The 20,620-nt window shown below is 39.1% G+C and overlaps 1 protein-coding gene across 1 annotated transcript; it reads left to right on the forward strand.

Annotated features, from left to right (window-relative positions):
* Positions 1–683: 683 nt before the first annotated feature.
* Positions 684–16,249, forward strand: arfrp1 (ADP-ribosylation factor related protein 1). The gene is made up of 7 exons (XM_040014870.1): positions 684–1,063; positions 1,595–1,682; positions 2,012–2,094; positions 10,569–10,650; positions 12,954–13,024; positions 13,391–13,491; positions 14,572–16,249. Exons 1-7 carry the CDS (start codon positions 953–955, stop codon positions 14,657–14,659), a joined length of 624 nt encoding a protein of 207 aa, XP_039870804.1. The 5' UTR covers positions 684–952; the 3' UTR covers positions 14,660–16,249.
* Positions 16,250–20,620: the final 4,371 nt, after the last annotated feature.

Consider the following 20,620-nt stretch of genomic DNA (forward strand, 5'->3'; position numbering starts at 1 on the left):
TATTTAAGCCCTAAGTCATAGGTGTCAAACTCTGGCCCGCGGGCAACCTAATTACATTTGGCCCGCGAAGCCACACCAAATTACTATTAGAGCTGGCCTACTGGTATTATACAGCTAATATATATATTGTTTAGTATTAAGCTTTGCTTGTTCCATATTCAGTTTTTCAGCAAAACTTGTTTGAGTCCATAAGAAAAGATTCATTCTTATATCTGGAGGAAGATGTTTTTTTTTTTTTTTTTCAATAAATATTAATGTTAGCCCGCGACTTTGTTCCAGTTTTGAATTTTGGCCCACTGTGTATTTGAGTTTGACACCCCTGCCCTAAGTAAAACATGACTAGTGCTTGGTGAAGGAATGAAGTCAGGGGTTTAATATAAGTTAATTGACGCTGTAATAGAGAATGTTTCACTGTCTTTGCAGGTTCTCAGTTCTGAATGGCTGAGAGATGAAACGTCATTAAAAAACAAACAGTTGTTGAGACTGTCAGCACTCACTTAATAACGCTCTGGTTCTGAACTTTCTACAGCTACTGGAACAAATCAATTCATTCTATATTTGTTGCGTTTTTCTTTAAAATGATGTCGAACTTCCTTTCGAACTTCCTCCTGGGAAACGAAGTTTTATATCTAAAACACCGTCACCTAACGTAATGTGGTAGAATCCATATGTACTTCATTTCCCATAATTCATACAGTGGCACTTCCTGGATACGTGACACGTAGAAACAGGATTGTGTTCAGACTATCATAGTAGAAGTGTGCTTTTAAACGACGGCTTTTCTGACTTGTGTTATGAGTGCATACATGTTATTCTACCCATATTCGCACACAGGCATGTTTAGTGGGAGTATAATGAAGCCACAGTGGCGCGTGTTGCTTGTTTAGCCTCATAGCTAAGCTAAGCTACCTAGCCAACATTAGGACTAGCGAACACGGACGCGTTTTTGTTTATGTCTAATTTTTTCAAGATGTACACTTTATTATCTGGATTATATAAGTACATGTTCCAGAAGGATGAATACTGCGTTTTGATCCTGGGACTGGATAACGCCGGAAAAACGGTATCAAAGTGATGTTGTGTTATATAGTTGGTTAACTGGGTTATGCACATAGCGTTGAAAGCGGTGTTATGTTCTCTTGTTTACGTTAGCTTTGTGGTCTATCACTCTCTTTGTCTCAAGAAATCATGAACAGTAAATAGGACAAAACCTAAGTTACAGAACGGATTAACTTACCTGGATGATTGAGCTAAATAAGTGGGTGAAAAAATTAAAGTAAAGGACTGATATCAATCTGGCCATTAATGGAGCATAAACAATAAGAAATCACTTATGAATGTGCCACTCTAAAGGGGTTAGACTGCCTGAATGAACTGCATGTCCCACTTGATCCTGTCAAAGACAAGGATACTAGCAAAAGTGAAAAAATCAGGCAGGAGAAAGAGAGAGCGTGATGGTCTGTGGCCACCACCTGCAAATGAGCTGCCTGAAGTTTAGCTAATTTTGTTTTACACATGCACAGATACTTACACAGTGCTCATCACCTGAGTAATTCACCAGTCTAATGGTTACTCTTATTTTCTGTGTCTGTAGACTTTCCTGGAACAGACCAAAACAAAGTTTAGTAAGAATTACAAGGGGATGACTTTATCCAAGATCACCACTACAGTTGGCCTGAACAGTAAGTGAATGTAACAGTGTTACGCTTGCATCAGCATGAACTCCTTCACAGTATTCTCCTGCCTTGTCAAAGTAGCAGGAATCGCTTGCTTTTTGAGTGTATAATTACTGCTTAACAACGAAAAATGATTATTAGTTCTTTTTTGATGAGTAACTTCAGGAATTAATTGTAATTTCATATTTTAACCGTTATGGTATAGAAAAGGACAAATCAATGCAATTATGTAATCTTTCATGTTCTAATGCTACCTTCTTTCTAGCTCACAGAACGTTCTTGATTTAAACTGCTGATCTATAACATTTTTGGGAATCTCTTCCTTTCCTTTACAGTTGGCACAATTGATGTTGGCAAGGCTCGTCTAATGTTCTGGGATTTGGGAGGTCAGGAGGAGCTGCAGTCTCTGTGGGACAAAGTGAGTTAAAAAAGAGGAATTTTTCACATCCTCTACACTAACATAGATAGTATTTCTATTTTGAAGATGTAATATTTTACATGTGTTTAGCATACATAGACTGCACCTGGACAGGCCACACAGATACATTTGGCAACACCTTTTACCACCTGCAGAGCGCAGAAGTTTTTGTCAACATTTTCCAAGTTGTTCAAGGGATTTTCAACATAGCCTTTTTACACATGCTAATACTTTCGAAAGCATATTTTTTTTCTGTTTACACACAATAACAGAATAACAGATTTCTTAGAAAAATATTACCAGGTTCGATATTATTAGCACCCTGAAATCTGACTTTTTGATTGAGCCAAAACACAAATCACTAGTGTCCAATGTTGTGTTTTAACTTTGTTATCTTTAAAGCTTGTAAAATCCAGCTAAAACAGAGGGTTATGTTCTAATTGATTCTGAGTATTAAAATATCAGGCAAGGGTTGGAGCTGTCACTTGAGAAAGCATCATGCCAGAAACAAAAGAAATCAGTTTAGACTTGAGAAAAAAAGTTGTTGTGCTCACAAAGCAGGAGATGGGTATACACAATGACCATAGCATATCCACGTTTCAAGAACTGCAGCCAGAAGTATCACAGAAAAATTCAAAGAGAGCTTAACAGTACAGAACAAGCCTTGCAGAAGTAGGAAGCAAAAGATTTCAAACTCTGGAAAGAAAACTAATGAGAGATGTGCCAAAGACCCTTGAACAACTGTCAAGACACTAAATGACTTAGCAAAGTCACGAATTGCAGTCTCAAATAAGACAATCACTGAGAGCCTGCGCAGGAATGGAGTGTGAAGTTGCACACCAAGAAAAAGTCCACTTCTGCAGAAGAGACACCTTGAAGCCAGACAGTATGCTAAGGATAACTTGGAGAAACATTATGCATACTGAAAGTATCACCTGTGGTCAGGTGAGACGAAACTACTACTCTTAGGCCCTAGAGATGCTGCTTATGTTTGGAGGAAGAAGGTAGAGGTATACAATCCACAGAACACCACATTTAAACACAGTGGTGGGAGTATTAAGGTGTGGGGATGCTTCAGAGTGTCTAGAACTGGAAATGTCATCAAGGTGAAAGGGATCATGAAGAAAGGAGGAAGATTTTGAAAGTAAACTTAACCTCCTAAGACCCGAACTCTTCCACGGCATGCATTTTTAATTTCTCTTTGATAGTTGGGCATATTGGGGCCCGATGAACGTAAATACAAAGGATTACCAGATCTTTTTTTTTTTTTTTTACCTTATTTTTGTCTTTAAGAAAAATAAGAGCTACATATGAGGATATTCGTTTAAAAATTTGATAGAACAGTAGCAGTATAATGTCCTCGTAAGTGGATATCAGGCCCTTGTAGAGCAAAATTGAGTATTTTGATCTAAATAACCCAAAATGTGATGTCCACATATGTGGACGCAGGTCCTAGGAGGTTAAAGCAGTCGGCAGCAACATTCGGTTGTTGATTTACCTTCCAACACGACAATTAGCCGAAACATACATACATACTTCCAGAAAACCAAAGTAAACGCTGGTCATCTGGATGCAGTTCTCCTCCCTTTGTATCTGTGATCTTAATCTTTCACCCACAGCACAGAAGAGTGGTGATATTGGTCAAAGGCTAAATTGTCAGCTCCATCTTCAAACTTTGAGGTGTAGTGGAAACGGTCAGAATTTAAAATAGTTTTGGTCATGGATGTTGTGATCTGCAAACTAGAGAGGAGGGGAACCATTGTTATCATAGTAAACTGTGTTGCATCTTGAACATGGGATGGATAATCTACACATCAGTGAAGGCCCTATTAACTGCTGATGGATATATACAGATGTGAAGGCCCACACTGTTGAGCAGGGGAAATCCTTTTCTTTCAAAGGTATAGCAGTGAGTCTCCACAAGTCCCAAACACAGCGCTGGAAGTGTACAAACTTGTTACATTTTGATGAAATTCTTAATTTCAGAATTTGACATGTTGTTTTTGTCCTGTTGTGTAAAATAAATATGGGTCTTTAAATTACTTGACAATTACTGCAGTGAATTGCTCTTCTGAAATGGGGTTTTGCTAACCGCAGTATAGCAGTACTTTCAGGAATACAACCACGAACCCAAATAAACATATATTAGGGGTGCAACGATACTCGTATCGATATTGAACCGTTCGATACAGTGCTTTCGGTTCGGTACGCATATGTATCGAACAATACAAAATTTTTAATTTATTTTATCAACTTTTCTTCTGACGATGCTGTCTGTGTTGAGAGCTCAGTGGATCTGCGTTCGACTACTCCGCCTAGGCTGCACTGTCGAGCGCAGATCCACTGAGCGCAGCGCAAGCTAGCAGACAGAAGCTAAGCTCGTTGCAACATGGCAAATTGAACCTCCCCCACCCTCATTCAGATCTGGCCATTGGAACTATTTTGGTTTTCATGTGACGTATGACCGTGAAGGTAAGCGCGTCAAGTAAAACAGTATGTCGGATGTGCCACGCAATGCTCAATTACATGGGTGGGAGCTAGTGCGTTAGCGCAGTTAGCTCGTTAACGTGTTGACGCCGTCCAGCCCAACGCTCGTTAACTTTGCCGTGTTGTGGTGTTAGCGTCATTTCAGATTAACGCTGACAGCACTAGTGGGAACACAACGAATATGACTGCACATTTACGCCGACATCATCCTAGTGCAAAGACAAGTGAAAGCAGACAGAAACAAGAAGCACCATGCTGCAAACTTTACCCGAGTCATTTAGGCTACATTCACACTGCAGGTCTTAATGCTCAATTCCAATTTTTTGATCAAATCCGATTTTTTTGTCTGCTCGTTCACACTACAAATAAAATGCGACAGCAAACGCGCTCTAGTGTGAACCCTCAAGGCGGCCCGCATGCGCAAAAGAAGACGTCACACACAACGCGCTCTGTTTAGACCCAGAGCAAACAGTATTGTTTGACTGATGGCCCTTTATATAAAGACTTCGGACTTTACGTTTCCCAATTTTTGCTTTAAGTTATTTTGTTATTTACATAATAATGTAAATAACCTAATAATGATCCTTATTGCTGTTTTAGAGGAGCGGTGCTTCAAAGGATAGTTGTCTTCCCAACAGTTTCACTGACATCTACATGGGATGGCCAGGAAGCGTTCGCGATGTCTTCTCGGGCGCTGATGATTGGCATCTGTCTTGTGTCGGTGACGTAAAAGACGGGTTTAATGCGACATGACCATCAAACAGCAGTCACTTTCTAAAACATCAGATATGTATCCGATTCAGTACCACATACGAAAGTGACCCAGATCGGATTTGAAAATATCGGTATGAACATTTTTTTGTATCGAAAGACTATCGAACCGAACTGTGAATTTTGTGTATCGTTGCACCCCTAGTGTGTGTATATATATATATATATATATATATATATATATATATATATATATATATATATGTGTGTGTGTGTGTATGTATGTATGTATGTATGTATATACAGGGAGTGCAGAATTATTAGGCAAGTTGTATTTTTGAGGAATAATTTTATTATTGAACAACAACCATGTTCTCAATGAACCCAAAAAACTCATTAATATCAAAGCTGAATGTTTTTGGAAGTAGTTTTTAGTTTGTTTTTAGTTTTAGCTATTTTAGGGGGATATCTGTGTGTGCAGGTGACTATTACTGTGCATAATTATTAGGCAACTTAACAAAAAACAAATATATACCCATTTCAATGATTTATTTTTACCAGTGAAACCAATATAACATCTCCACATTCACAAATATACATTTCTGACATGCAAAAACAAAACAAAAACAAATCAGCGACCAATATAGCCACCTTTCTTTGCAAGGACACTCAAAAGCCTGCCATCCATGGATTCTGTCAGTGTTTTGATCTGTTCACCATCAACATTGCGTGCAGCAGCAACCACAGCCTCCCAGACACTGTTCAGAGAGGTGTACTGTTTTCCCTCCTTGTAAATCTCACATTTGATGATGGACCACAGGTTCTCAATGGGGTTCAGATCAGGTGAACAAGGAGGCCATGTCATTAGTTTTTCTTCTTTTATACCCTTTCTTGCCAGCCACGCTGTGGAGTACTTGAACGCGTGTGATGGAGCATTGTCCTGCATGAAAATCATGTTTTTCTTGAAGGATGCAGACTTCTTCCTGTACCACTGCTTGAAGAAGGTGTCTTCCAGAAACTGGCAGTAGGACTGGGAGTTGAGCTTGACTCCATCCTCAACCCGAAAAGGCCCCACAAGCTCATCTTTGATGATACCAGCCCAAACCAGTACTCCACCTCCACCTTGCTGGCGTCTGAGTCGGACTGGAGCTCTCTGCCCTTTATCAATCCAGCCACGGGCCCATCCATCTGGCCCATCAAGACTCGCTCTCATTTCATCAGTTCATAAAACCTTAGAAAAATCAGTCTTGAGATATTTCTTGGCCCAGTCTTGACGTTTCAGCTTGCGTGTCTTGTTCAGTGGTGGTTGTCTTTCAGCCTTTCTTACCTTGGCCATGTCTCTGAGTATTGCACACCTTGTGCTTTTGGGCACTCCAGTGATGTTGCAGCTCTGAAATATGGCCAAACTGGTGGCAAGTGGCATCTTGGCAGCTGCACGCTTGACTTTTCTCAGTTCATGGGCAGTTATTTTGCGCCTTGGTTTTTCCACACGCTTCTTGCGACGCTGTTGACTATTTTGAATGAAACGCTTGATTGTTCGATGATCACGCTTCAGAAGCTTTGCAATTTTGAGACTGCTGCATCCCTCTGCAAGATATCTCACTATTTTTGACTTTTCTGAGCCTGTCAAGTCCTTCTTTTGACCCATTTTGCCAAAGGAAAGGACGTTGCCTAATAATTATGCACACCTGATATAGGGTGTTGATGTCATTAGACCACACCCCTTCTCATTACAGAGATGCACATCACCTAATATGCTTAATTGGTAGTAGGCTTTCGAGCCTATACAGCTTGGAGTAAGACAACATGCATGAAGAGGATGATGTGGACAAAATACTCATTTGCCTAATAATTCTGCACTCCCTGTATATATATATATATATATATATATATATATATATATATATATATAGATATATAGATATAGATAGATATATAGATATATATATAGGGCTGCTCGATTATGGCAAAAATGATAATCACGATTATTTTCACTGAAATTGAGATCACGATTATTTGACGATATTTATTTAACCCTTTAAGACCTACCATAGAACGAAGTCCGCCAGAGCTTATATTATTTCTTTTGTACATGCTGTAGTGCCATTTGTGGGAGCATTTCAAGTTGCTATACATCAATACAACTGTTATAGCCCATATTTTAATAATATGTATGCATTAAGTCCATAGTAACTACATTAATTGCAAACAAGTGCAATAAACTACAAAAAAATTGAAAATCGTTTTTGTTTTGTTTACATATATTTCTACTTGGAGAAATTTAAGAGGTTTATCCCTCAAAACTTTAAATACAAAAAAGTTGCAAAAAATAGTTTACAACAACAGGAAATTTATTTTGAGTGTCTTCATTGTTTTATTTTGGAGATACAGCAATTTTTATATACTGCAGGAAAAACAAAAAAAACAATCCTATGATGCAAATTTGCAAAGAAAACAGCATGTGCATCAAAATAAACTATTTCCAGCTGGGTGGGAGCTAGTGCGTTAGCGCAGTTAGCTCGTTAACGTGTTGACGCCGTCCAGCCCAACGCTCGTTAACTTTGCCGTGTTGTGGTGTTAGCGTCATTTCAGATTAACGCTGACAGCACTAGTGGGAACACAACGAATATGACTCCACATTTACGCCGACATCATCCTAGTGCAAAGACAAGTGGAAGCAGACAAAAACAACAAACATGCATGCTACAAACTTTACCCGAGTCATTTAGACAGCCGTTAGCACATGATTCTCCTTATGGGGACCTGATATGTTTAATATTGTGGCGAGCTCAGACAAGGAGGAGACGGAGGTATCGTTTGGTCTTGCTTCCCGTGAGCTAGCCAGGAAGCACAGCCGTTTATTGACATCTGCAGAAGAACACTGCCGCTAGCTAACTGCTCAGCGCGGCAACCGCACAGCAACAACAACAACAACACACAGGGCGCCCTCTGACCCCGGAAGGACACACCGTCGCAGCGAGAGGGCGTCACCCGTCACTATGGCAACATAAACAAAACATAACTGTACAAACAGAACCCCGAACAGCCCTGACCCGCTACAATATGTTGCTGAGAATATAGCCCAGAAGAAGCGTATAGTATAGCTTTTATTTTGGAAAGAGCCATTTCTCTGTAATAAACTCTCTTTTCCAAAGATGAGTGATTCCTCAATCAGATACAGGGCTTGCAAAATCGCTAGCCCCGGGACGTCGGGCTAGCGATTTTGCAACCCCAGTCGGGCTACCAAAATCTATCTCTGCCCTGCCCGTCGGGCTATTGTAGGAAGGAAAAATATATGTCAATACTTTTGCATTCTTTCGGAAATGTAGCTGGGTAATTATGTCATTGGCATCGGTGAGCCACTGCCAATATGTGACATATTGAAATCGCGTTTGAATTTGCGCTTGTTTTTTTGCTTTCACTTTGCAGTCGTGCGATCTGTGTATAGAGAGCGACAGCACTGATCTGTGAGTGATGATAATTTGTGCACCAATTCCTCTGACATCGTCTTATTAATCGTTAGCTTACTATGCAAACATGACAAGTGAAATCTCCCGCAGCAAGCTTAAACATGTGAGAGGTTGATCGCGCAGAGAATCGCTGAGCTTATGTGAGTGCGTGTGTAAAAGCAGCAGGATATATATTTTAGTTCTGCTGAGCCAAATAAGACAGGTCAGGGTGAAGAAGTGACAGCCAAAGAAAAGCTTACCACAAAACGGAAAAGTTATGACAAATCAGACTATAAGGCAAAAAGAAAGTGCAGCTTTATGGTTTCATGGACAAAAGAATTTCTGTGGCTGCAATATGACGAGCTATATAACCGGGGCTGCACATAAGTGGTCCGCAGGTGCGCATTCGCTGTCAAAAAAAACAACAAAAAAAAACGCGCACAAGATATGAAGTTGCAACGCGTGTTTGCATACATAAGATTTTCTGGAGGACAGACATTTGTTTAAAACTCTTAAAGATGTCGAAGAAGCTCCTTTAAGCAATTACTTTGGTGTTCCTCCACCTCCAAACAAATGTCAGAAGGAGTCCGAACCACAAAAGAAGCGCGTATTCTCGGAAAAGTGGTTGCAGGAGGTGAGCTGGCTTGTAACAAATGATGAACGCACAGAGATGTGGTGCGGAATGTGCCGTGAAAATATAGCGGACAAAAACAGTGCTTTTTATATGGACGCAAACGCGCGCTGCAACTTCTTATCTCGTGCGTGTCTTTTATTTTGACAGCGAATGCGCACATGCGGACCACTTATGTGCACCCGTGTAAATAACATAATGTTCTGCTGGGTGTGTTGTTGGTTTTCTCTCGATTTCTGAGTCGACAACCGCCTTTGTTACTGGGACCAGTCATTTTAAGAAAGGCCCCCATTAGAAGCCATGAGAAATGCAAGAAATGCATTATTGCTCAGTCTGCAATATCTTTCCCAGAACAAACACCAATTGCAAATAACATACTAAAAATAAACCTGAAAAATCTGTTTAGAACAGCGTACTATGTTGCAAAGAGTGAACTACCACTGGCAAAATTTAGCAGTCTTTGCAAACTTCAAAAAGCAAATGGCCTAGATCTTGGTTCCACTTGTCTCTTACCCGTGACTTCAGCGGAAATTTCAAATTCAGGATCTGACACAGACTGATTCATGTCCTACACAGTTCTTACAAGTTCATAGAACTTTCTGTTCAATTAGAACCAAGTATTTGAGTTGATGATTGTAATTGTTATACAATGTTGTAATTTGTTTTTCAACAATTTTTTGATTAATGTTTTGTTTCCTTTACAATATTATACTTTAATGTATAATATTGTAAAGGAAACAAAACAGGAAACAAAACATCAATCAAAAAATTGCTCTCTTTTTTTATTCGGGCTACTTACATTTATTTTGGGCTACCAAAAACTGAAGAGTCCCTGCCCGAAGGGCTACCAGGGATTTTGAAATTTTGAGAGCCCTGAGATATATTTATTTTTTAATTACTTTTGTTTCAGCAACATTAAATTTAAAAACTGTACTTTTGAGTTAAAATATATATTTATAATTTTAATAAATGACAAATTAAAAAGGCATGAATATTTTTTTTGTATCGAAAAAATATCGAACCGTGACACCAAAGTATCGAACCGAACCGAACTGTGAATTTTGTGTATCGTTACACCCCTAATATATATATATATATAGATATATATATAGATATATATGTATATATACACATATAGATATGTGTGTGTGTATATATGTGTTGTGACGTGTTTTCCTCTTCATGGTTGTATCTAGTACTACGCTGAATCCCATGGCGTCATCTATGTGATAGATTCAACTGATGAAGAGCGCCTGTCAGAATCAAAAGAGGCCTTTGGTGAGTAACCTTCTTGTCTCTGTGTTATTTACTGAACAAATGGAAACATTGATATTTGTTCTGACATTCATAGTGCTGTGACAAAGCACTTGTCCTCTTCCTTAATCCCTCCGCCAAGGAGGTTGTGTTTTTGCTAGTGTTTGTGCGCACCTTCGACCTTCTGTCTGTCTTCATGATAGTTTGAAAATGTTTGTATGAATTCTGATAAAAACTGTGGGGTCATGTTAACGATCCATAAAAATTTGGCTTACATGCACCGATATCTTTTAAGGTAAACTTCATGATTTATTGTTCAAAAAGTGACAAAAAGCCTTAGAACATATAAACTGTGATTCTCACAAGTAGAAAATATAACACATAGAAAGTCCTGCATAAATATTTTAAAAATTGATCTCTGACCTCGCCTTCAAGATCAATAGATTAATCTGAACGTCAAAATGACAAAACTATGCTGCTTGCTACAGTTGTTTGTATTGCCACATATAGGTTATTATATTTGAGGTTTTTGGATCTCAGAACTCTTCTTCAGGGCCAAATAAGGTCAAATAAACAAAGATTTTGTTTATTAAGGTTAAAAAGGTATTCAGATCGACCTGTCCCTGTGTGAAGAGATCATGTCCACCCAAACCTTATAACTAGAAATGCAGTCATAACAGTTACTATAAACATCGCAGTATATATAAGCCCTATTATGGAAGTCTGTAATATATGGCCTTACACACTAGGGCTGCCACAAACGATTATTTTGATAGTCGACTAGTCACCGATTATTTTTGCGATTAGTCGACTAATCAGATCATCATCCATTGGACGTAAAACTACAGCTTATTGCACCAGCAGCATCTGCTCTTATATAACTATCATTAGCTTACAGCTTTAAGTGTTTAAGGTGCTAACTAAAAATAAAGACAAGATGATAGTTTATTAAACTTTAATGAAATCTGCAGATTGTTTCAGTGAAGTTTAATAAACTCCTTGCTATCTAAAATATAACAGGACACCGGAGTAAATTCTCCAGCATCTCACACTTCTGATAATCAGCTGTCTGCTTGACGTTTATTCAGCTGTGTAAAAACTTTAATCTCAGCCAAACCGATTTACTCAGGAACAAATAAAACACTGAAAAAAGCCAAACAATAACATTTTTAAGTTATCTAAGTGACTTATATATCATGTTTAACCTGAGTAGCGAAAGACGGCAGTGGGTTTGAAAACGATCTGCCGGGAGTCCGGTGTTCTCACGGCTCTAGTGAGCCTTGCCCCCGGCTAGCTATCGAGCTAGTGGGTAACAGACGTCTCCGAAAACGTCGGAGCGCTTTTGAAAATATGTGGTGTCTTGATAAACTGAGCAGATATTTGAGGTTTACACAGCTACATTCTCGCCTGAAAATATGTTAAACGTTTATTTTGTGACCCAGAAAGAATAATAAGAGTAACATTAAAACTAACTAGCTGCCGCCATTGTTGGAAACTGAGCTGGGCTGCGCTATGAATTCTGGGACAGCTTCTTCTTCTTCTTCGGGGTTTAACGGCAGCTGGCATCCTTGTACATGCAGTGCTGCCATCTTCTGTTTCAGTCCGTTATTACACTCTTAAAGCCTGCTACTTATTCCTGCGGCTTTTGTGATCTTACAAAGCTTCAAACGACGCGTCGACTATTAAATCAGTCGTCGACGATTTTAATAGTTGACGTAATCGTGACTATCACACACACACACACACACACTCAGGTTGTCTTTGTTAGGCCTTAATTGTACTTTGCAGGGGCGTAAACAACAAAGCAGAGTGCAACAGCAGTCTGCATGTCTTTTGGCAAAGAAGAATAACAAGCATAAAATCATTTTAGGTTATTTCCCCACCATTGTCACAAAATACCATCAGAGCATTCTGTGCAAAGGATAAACTGTTTAATTATTTGGAGACAAAACATGTTACGGAGCCTTCAATTCGTCCAGACCAGCTTGGCACAGAGAAGGGCAGTCTGAACATCAAGCCTATCCAAGCTACTATAGGGCGAAACACCATGGACAGAGTGCCAGCAGCAGAGACAAACAACCGTTCACACTCATATTTACACCTATGGACAATTTAGACTCACCAGTTAACCTAACTCCACTAAGTGAATGTCTCTGGACTGTGGGAGGAAGCCACACAGACGCAGGGACAATCTGTCTGATATTACGATCAGTTTGAAGATCTGAAATGTGTGACAAATATGAGAAATTAAGGAATCAGAAAAGGTGCAGGTACTTTCTCAGAGTGCTGTATTATTGAATCAGTGATTGATCTCTCTTCTCTTCCAGAGAAAATGATCAGCAGTGAGGCACTGGAAGGCGTTCCGCTCCTCGTGCTGGCTAATAAGCAAGATGTACCGGTACCTGGACTTTTCATTCACACCAAGCATTCATTCATTACACGTGCACTGGTATTCAATACCTACTGCACAATCCACTTCGTATTGTCTCTGTCCTATCTTTGTGTATTGGACATAGATATAGTTAGTAATAGAACCTTCTTATTTCTTAATTTTACCCAAATTTAGCGAGTTATTATTTATTTGTAATTTCTAGTTTTATATCTCTTGGAGATGTATTTTTTATATTCTCATAAATACACCATTGAGGTGGTTGGGGTAAAACAGCATTTCGGGACGCTGTACACTGTGTGTGTGTTGACAATAAAGACCTAGAATCTTGAACTTGGTCACTGCCTTCAGTCTTGTGTATGTTCTTTTTCTCAGAACTGTTTGTCGGTGCCCGACATTAAAACAACCTTCAGTGACTGTGCTCCAAAGATTGGCAAGAGAGACTGTTTAGTCCAGCCTTGCACTGCTCTCACAGGGTAAGACTACAACAGTTTTAAATGATGACTTTGTTTGCAACAGCTTGCTCACACACATGATGCAATGTAGCATGTGTTCAACAGAAGCTAAGCTATGAAAGTAATTGTTGTGTTTTTATTTGATTCAATTACAGTGAATGCAAATTTGCATCAATTTAAGTTTATGACCACATCAGTTAATAGACAAGGACTGCCTTCAACAATTCAAATAATAACATTGCATCAAATGTTTTCTCACATTTAATTACAGTCCCTTCACTTAAAATGCAAAAACAACCACAATGTGGTGATTTCCAAATATTAAAATCCTAAATTTAATTGGAAATAGTCAAAAGACCTTTTTGTAATGTTTTCATTTCATTTTCAAAGTGTGCCAGAGGTTTTTAATGGTTGACAGGTTTGCACTTCCAGCAGCATTAATGGGGTCAAAGTTCCTCGTGCCACGATCAGTAGCAGAAAACTGCACCATCACAGATTCTTCTGAACTGTAAGATGGATGGTCATCCTTTTTTAACAAGGGTGGATGTTTCAGAATGTGATTGCACAGCCCTCCTTTTCCTCAACCCAACTTAAATGAGCTTGAGCCTCAGAGAAGACATTAGCATTTGTTTTTGTTTTTTTAGTTGTAGAGTCTAAAGTCACATTAGTGGATGCAGTGGATTTCACAAGTAATTCTCAGCAAATGCAGTGATTTCCACTCTGTCTGTTTTTAAAGTAACATCCCAGCTGTTTAGCTTTCAGCCTTGTCCTTTCTGTGAAGAAATATTTTGCACCGTTTTGAATTCAGTCCTCGTTGTTTACTGTTGTCTGCTTGCAGACTGGTGAACTGGCCCATCTTCATTTTTCAAAGACTCACCTTTTTCTAGCCAGTCATGTTATTAGATCACTGCTAAGTAGCTGCTGTTGGTCCGGGCAGCAGCTACAGCAGTATTAAATTCAAAATGAGCATATGTTAGGAAATGCCTTAGTTTTAACGTTTCATGTGTTTTTGTATTGCTTTCAATGAAATGTTAGTCTTAAATAATTTCACACCCTGTAGATGTTAAAAGAAATATGAAACAATCTGCTTGTTCCATACAGGGACGGCGTGAACGAAGGCATTGAGTGGATGGTGAAGTGTGTGGTCAGAAACATTCACCGGCCACCGAGACAGAAGGACATCACATAAGGTGTTTGTGATTTTGGACGAGTTTCTCCTTGAGGACATTGCATATGTTAAGCCCTGGAGCTGATAACTCTCACCTTGTGTTTCCTGTGACTCTTTGGATTTCTGGACTTCATCATAATATTTTTATCAACAAACATAGATTCAGATCTACTGTGAGCAGACGTCTGCCTGTTTGTGCCTACACTTTTTGAAGGTGTGTCATTTACTTTTGCTGGGATCAGTGCTGCAGCGTCTATATGGAGCACTTTGAGTGCACAGGAACACTGACACATTAAATATACAAGCATTGATGGGCGCTATTTTTTTCACACTATCAGATTCAATAAACAATGATCCGTGTTTTTTTGATGAACTTAACGATACTGCAGTATTCCATCATTAGAACCTTTAACATATAAACAGTTTACATTTAGCTAGGTTGGTCTCTCTTTTTTTGTCATTAGGCATAAGACAGGAATTATTAGTTATTGATCCGTGCTGTCCTTACACAATTTTCAGCATTTGGAAAGAGCCACTGTAAAGTTAGTTAGCATCCACTTCTGACATTAGGAATTTAGGAATCGGCTTTTTATGAACAATTCCTAATCCTCCACTGGTTATGTGCCTGTATCACAGTTAAAAACAGAGCTGTACTATACTAGTATTGCCCAGTCGGTTCCCACAGGTAAACTTTGAAATATCATTAGCTGTAACCTTAGTCTCTCATCCTTTGGTTCAATTCCAGCTGTTTCAATTTCAGAGTTATTTGTTGCAACTAACTTGACCAATAGAGATAATAATGAGTCGAATAAGTGCACAAACCAATCCTACCACAAATATGAATATTTTGCAAACACTATTGCTCTTCCAGTACAAATGTGTATCAGTGGTAGTTAGTTTGATAAAGAGAATTACATGAATGATAAACTCTTCACAGTTACCACATCACAGTTGTCAAATCACGGAAGAGTTTGGACAGACATTTCTTTGGGAATAATGTTGTTCCTGCTGAAAGACTTTCAAAGACTTCGAGAAGCTGACCACGCACTTCTCTGTGCTGTTTGTTCTTCTGGTCCCTGCTTTATGTGTTGATTTCATACCATAACTATCATTTATTTAAGTTAGACAAACATGTTCAAATTGTTCAGGTGCCACTTTAACTGTGATCATGGGATTTTTAAATCTTTGCATGCATTATTTTTTTTATCACTATGCATTTAGATTCCCATGACTATAAAAAGAAGAATTCTTGATGAATAAATGGGGACAAAGAACTTTTGATTTTTCCAGTCTGTAAATTTAAAATCCCAGTAATGTGAGCATAAAATTAATTTGGTCTACTTTTCTAATACTTTCTTATACATGGATGTGGTTTAGCTCTAGCACCAAAGGATCAAACATCAGTTTGCAGGAATACTGTAAATGATTTAATAAATCGATATGAAGTTTATAAAGTCAGGACACTGAAGTCTTACTAATCTCTGCCGAATCAATGTCAAAACAGATATTTGTCATTCACTTTTTCTGCCAGTCACTTATACTTTATGAGAGATGATTCTACTAAATTTCTCATTTTAATAAAAAAATAATGTGTCATTCGGGACAGTTTAACATTCAGCTTCCTATCAGTCCTCATACTGACCTTCACAGCTGTGAAGGTAAATCTGTTTGTCACTAGCTCAAGAACCACAGCTATTCCTGTCATAATTGTTGATTCTCATTGCTGATGATCGCAAGGTGCAACACCATCTGAATCAATATCATCTATCTCAATATCACCTTTCTTTGCTTTTTGTTTTACAGGGTTTTTACATTACAGCTTAAAAAAATCAAAATACTTCTATCAACCTGATTCTTTTAGTCCTCAGGCTGGACAGAGAAGACGCTGACTCAGTGTATTCAAAATATATTCAATCACTTTATTCAAAAAAACCTTCCGGAAAGGAGATGTGCACAGCGCGAAACCTCCTGTAAATCTAAAGCTTTACCGACAAGATATGCGATATAATCTACACCCACACTCTGTCTGGCTTTCATGAGCCGAAGGTCGTCTCTTGTTGTTATCATCTAAATTCAAATCAAATTAAAATTTTTATTTGCCACATACACAGTCATACACAGTACGATATGCAGTGAAATGCTTAGACAACTGCTCGTGACCTAAAGAAAAAACGAAAAGGCTATGAATAAGATAGGAAATAAATATGACAGTTAAAAAGGGTAAATTTAACTAGGAAGGAATAAAATAAAATAAAATATAAAAATTAAGTTAAAAATGAGATAACTGTACAACACAAATTAGAATGAAGGGTAAATTTAACTGGGAAAGAATAAGATAAAATATATAAATTAAAGTTGAAAATAAAATAACTGTACAACAAAATACACAATACACAGTATAGAACTATATAAGAATGTATAAAGAAATATATATATATATACACAATAACAGCAGCTGTACAAGTATTAACTGGAAATGAAGAATATAATGACCAGTGTTGTGCAATCCACATTATTTAGTGTCTTGTGCAGTGCAAATATGCTTAAAGTGATTTAAGTGATGAAGTGAGAACAATGTCCAGAATGTCCAGTGTGTGTGTAAGAACCATGTGTGTGGGTCAGTACTGTGTGGTGGTGTGATTGAGAGACCGTATCGCCTGCGGGAAGAAGCTCCTCCTCTAGCAGCACTTGTTTTTCTCTTTGTTTGTCTTTGTCTTTTAATGGCACCCCCTGTCTTTTTTGACACCCCGTCCTCTGTTCACTCTATTTGTGTTTATGGCACCCCCTTCCTTTAAATCCTTTCCATTGTTTCGTGTACTTTATTCTCTTTGTTTTGTCTCACTCTTTTTCTGTTTGTTCTGTGCTTGTCTTTCTTTCTTATATGTGACTTCTTGTCTTTTTGTTTTTTTGTGTTAGGGAGCCCTCATGGGGATAAAATGGAGTTTGAAGGCATTTTGGTTCTTGTGTCAGGGTTACAGTGAGGTTATGGTCAGGTTTGGGCTCAGGGTTAGAGTTAGGCATTCATTTTTGATGGTTATGGTTAAGGGAAGTGGCTCGGGAAAGCATTATGTCCTCACTAAAATATAAAAACATGACTGTGTGTGTGCTTTCTTCTAATGACTATTTAGTGCTGACTCTCTGACTTCACACACATCATTGCTGTGTGGGGACTTTCACCTGCTACGGTAGGTGTTGTTGTGGAATTATCTTTTTCTTTAAATCTGTCACGGTCCTGGGTCAGTGACACAGTGTTTAGTGTTCTCTCTGCCTCCCTTATGTTTGGTCTCTGTGTTTCTTATTTGCTCTGTCTCCCCTGTCAGCCGTGTCCCCTAGTCAAGCCCATGTCTCAGTGTTACATTTCCTGTTTTACTTTGAAGGTCTGTGTCCTTTGTGAATGTACTGAAGCTGTGTCCGAATTCAGGGGAAGGATGCTTAAAATGCCATATTTGGATGCAATGACGTCACAGCGACGCGACGAAGGCTGTCCGAATACAAAGAGCACTCAAAATGTGGCGACAAATGCGTCCTACTTTTCCCCAAATTCTAAGGATGGGTCTGATGTATCCTTCGTGTCCTACTATATCCCAGGATTCATTGTGGGTCATAGAGGAGATTTGTTTCTGATAACGGTGGTGGTCGAAGCGGGAGAGGAAAACACTTTCAAATGTAAGTATATGAAAATCTGGTTGTACAAAAGTTAAATTGTTATAGCGGTCGTGTTGTTAAGCTTTGGGCATCTGCATAGACATGTTTCTTTTATTTAAAATAACCGTAAACCAGCTTGTATGGTGGGTCCCGCGGTTTTTCATGTATAGCCGCTTATACAGCTAATTTAGATTTTTTTGAATTGGTGACATGTTGTGGGGAACAAAGACCAAACGGCTTAATTTATTAAAACGAGGAGAAAACGATCACCTCTTCACTGGGGTGAAGAATTGGGCTGCTACGGCGTGGAGGTACAAGAATAAATCAATTTACATAACATATTCATATGAGTACGGTCCTATTAACCCTCATTCTGTACAGCAGCGGTCCCCAACCTTTTTTGCGCCACAGACCGGTTTATGTCAGACACGGAGCCTTTAAGCAGAGGTGGGTCGAGTATCCAAAAATTGTACTCAAGTAAGAGTATCATTACTTTAAAATATTATTACTCAAGTAAAAGTGAAAAGTAGTCGTCAAAAAAGTTACTCGAGTAAGAGTAAAAAAGTACTTGGTGAAAAGGCTACTCAAGTACTGAGTAAGTAGCGAGTAACTGTTTGAAATGTCCAATTCATTTTTTAAATAAATGTTATCAGACAAACAAAAATAAATAAATATACAAATGTTAGTATTTTCAAAAGGAATATATGTAAAAAGATCCACAAAATAAGGCACAACAATTCTAATTTCAAGATTTCAGTTTTTCACAACGTAAAGCTTTTTCAAGCAAAACCCACAGTAAATATATTCACATTTACAGCAGCCTCAGAGAAAACATTAGAACGAGGCAACTTCAACATAACAGACTACAGCTGATGTGCCAGAATAGAATAGAATAGAATAGAATTCAACTTTATTGTCATTGCACATGCACAGGTACAGGGCAACGAAATGCAGTTTGCATCCATCCAGAAGTGCTTTAGTGATATAGATATATTACAATATATATTAGCAATAATATAGATATGTGAGTATATTACAGAAATGGGTCTATTATGGTATGTTATAATGTACACGGTATGAAGTATGTTGTGAATATTCTATAACTATAAGTATGTACAGGCTGTAGTGAGTACAAGCTATGTACAGGCTATGAACAGGATATAAATATGAAAAACTATACAGAATATGAAATAAATAACTTTACAGAATCTGAGATATACAGCTATACAGAAATGGGAACTATGCAAGTTGTAAACAGTTGTAGGATTAAAGATTATCGAATGTACAGAATGATTATTTACACAGAGCTATACAGTAGTGCAGTTAAGATAAGTGAGGGTGTAGATAGTTTCTACAGAGGCTATATAAAGTGCTAGTGGTTGTGAGTGGTGGTTCAGTCCATGTTATTATTGTGTGTTTGAGGGTACAGTTGTCCATTGTGGGTGTGTGTATGTTCAGTCCATGAGTTTAACGTGGGTCAGATGTCAGGAGGCAGAGTTCAGGAGTCTGACAGCTGTGGGGAAGAAGCTGTTCCGGTACCTGGTGGTCTTAGTCCGGAGGCTCCTGTGGCGCCTCCCAGAGGGCAGGAGGGTGAAGAGTCCATGTGATGGGTGACTGGGGTCTTTGATGATTTTCCCAGCCCTTTTCAGACACCGCTTCCTGTAGATGTCTTTTATGGCAGGAAGTGGTGCTCCGGCGATGCGCTGGGCAGTTTTCACGACCCTCTGCAACGCCTTCCGGTCCGAGGCAGAGCAGTTCCCGTACCAGACTGTTATACAGTTGGTCAGGATGCTCTCGATGGTGCAGCGATAGAAGTTCACCAGGATGTCTGAGGACAGGTGGTTCTTCCTCAGAGTCCTCAAGAAGAAGAGGCGCTGGTGAGCCTTCTTGACCAGCTTGGAGCAGTTGGTCGTCCAGGTGAGATCCTCGGAGATGTGGACTCCCAGGAACTTGAAGCTGCTCACACGCTCCACAGCCGTCCCCTTAATGTGGATGGGTGGATGTGGGTCAGCATTCCTCCTGTAGTCCACGATGAGCTCCTTGGTCTTCTCGGTGTTAAGCAGCAGGTTGTTTCTGTCGCACCACTCAGCCAGACGATCCACCTCCTCCCTGTAGGCGGCCTCATCGTTGTCACTGATGAGGCCAATCACCGTGGTGTCATCTGCAAACTTAATGATGGTGTTGGAACCATCAGCAGGTCTGCAGTCGTGGGTGAAGAGGGAGTAGAGGAAAGGGCTCATCACACAGCCTTGTGGTACACCGGTGTTCATTGTGATGGTAGATGAGCAGTGGTTATCCAGCCGGACATGTTGGGGGCGGTTGGTCAGGAAGTCCAGT

This window comes from Simochromis diagramma, unplaced genomic scaffold (assembly GCF_900408965.1).
Source record: "Simochromis diagramma unplaced genomic scaffold, fSimDia1.1 OVJJ01000678.1, whole genome shotgun sequence".
NCBI lineage: Eukaryota > Metazoa > Chordata > Actinopteri > Cichliformes > Cichlidae > Simochromis > Simochromis diagramma.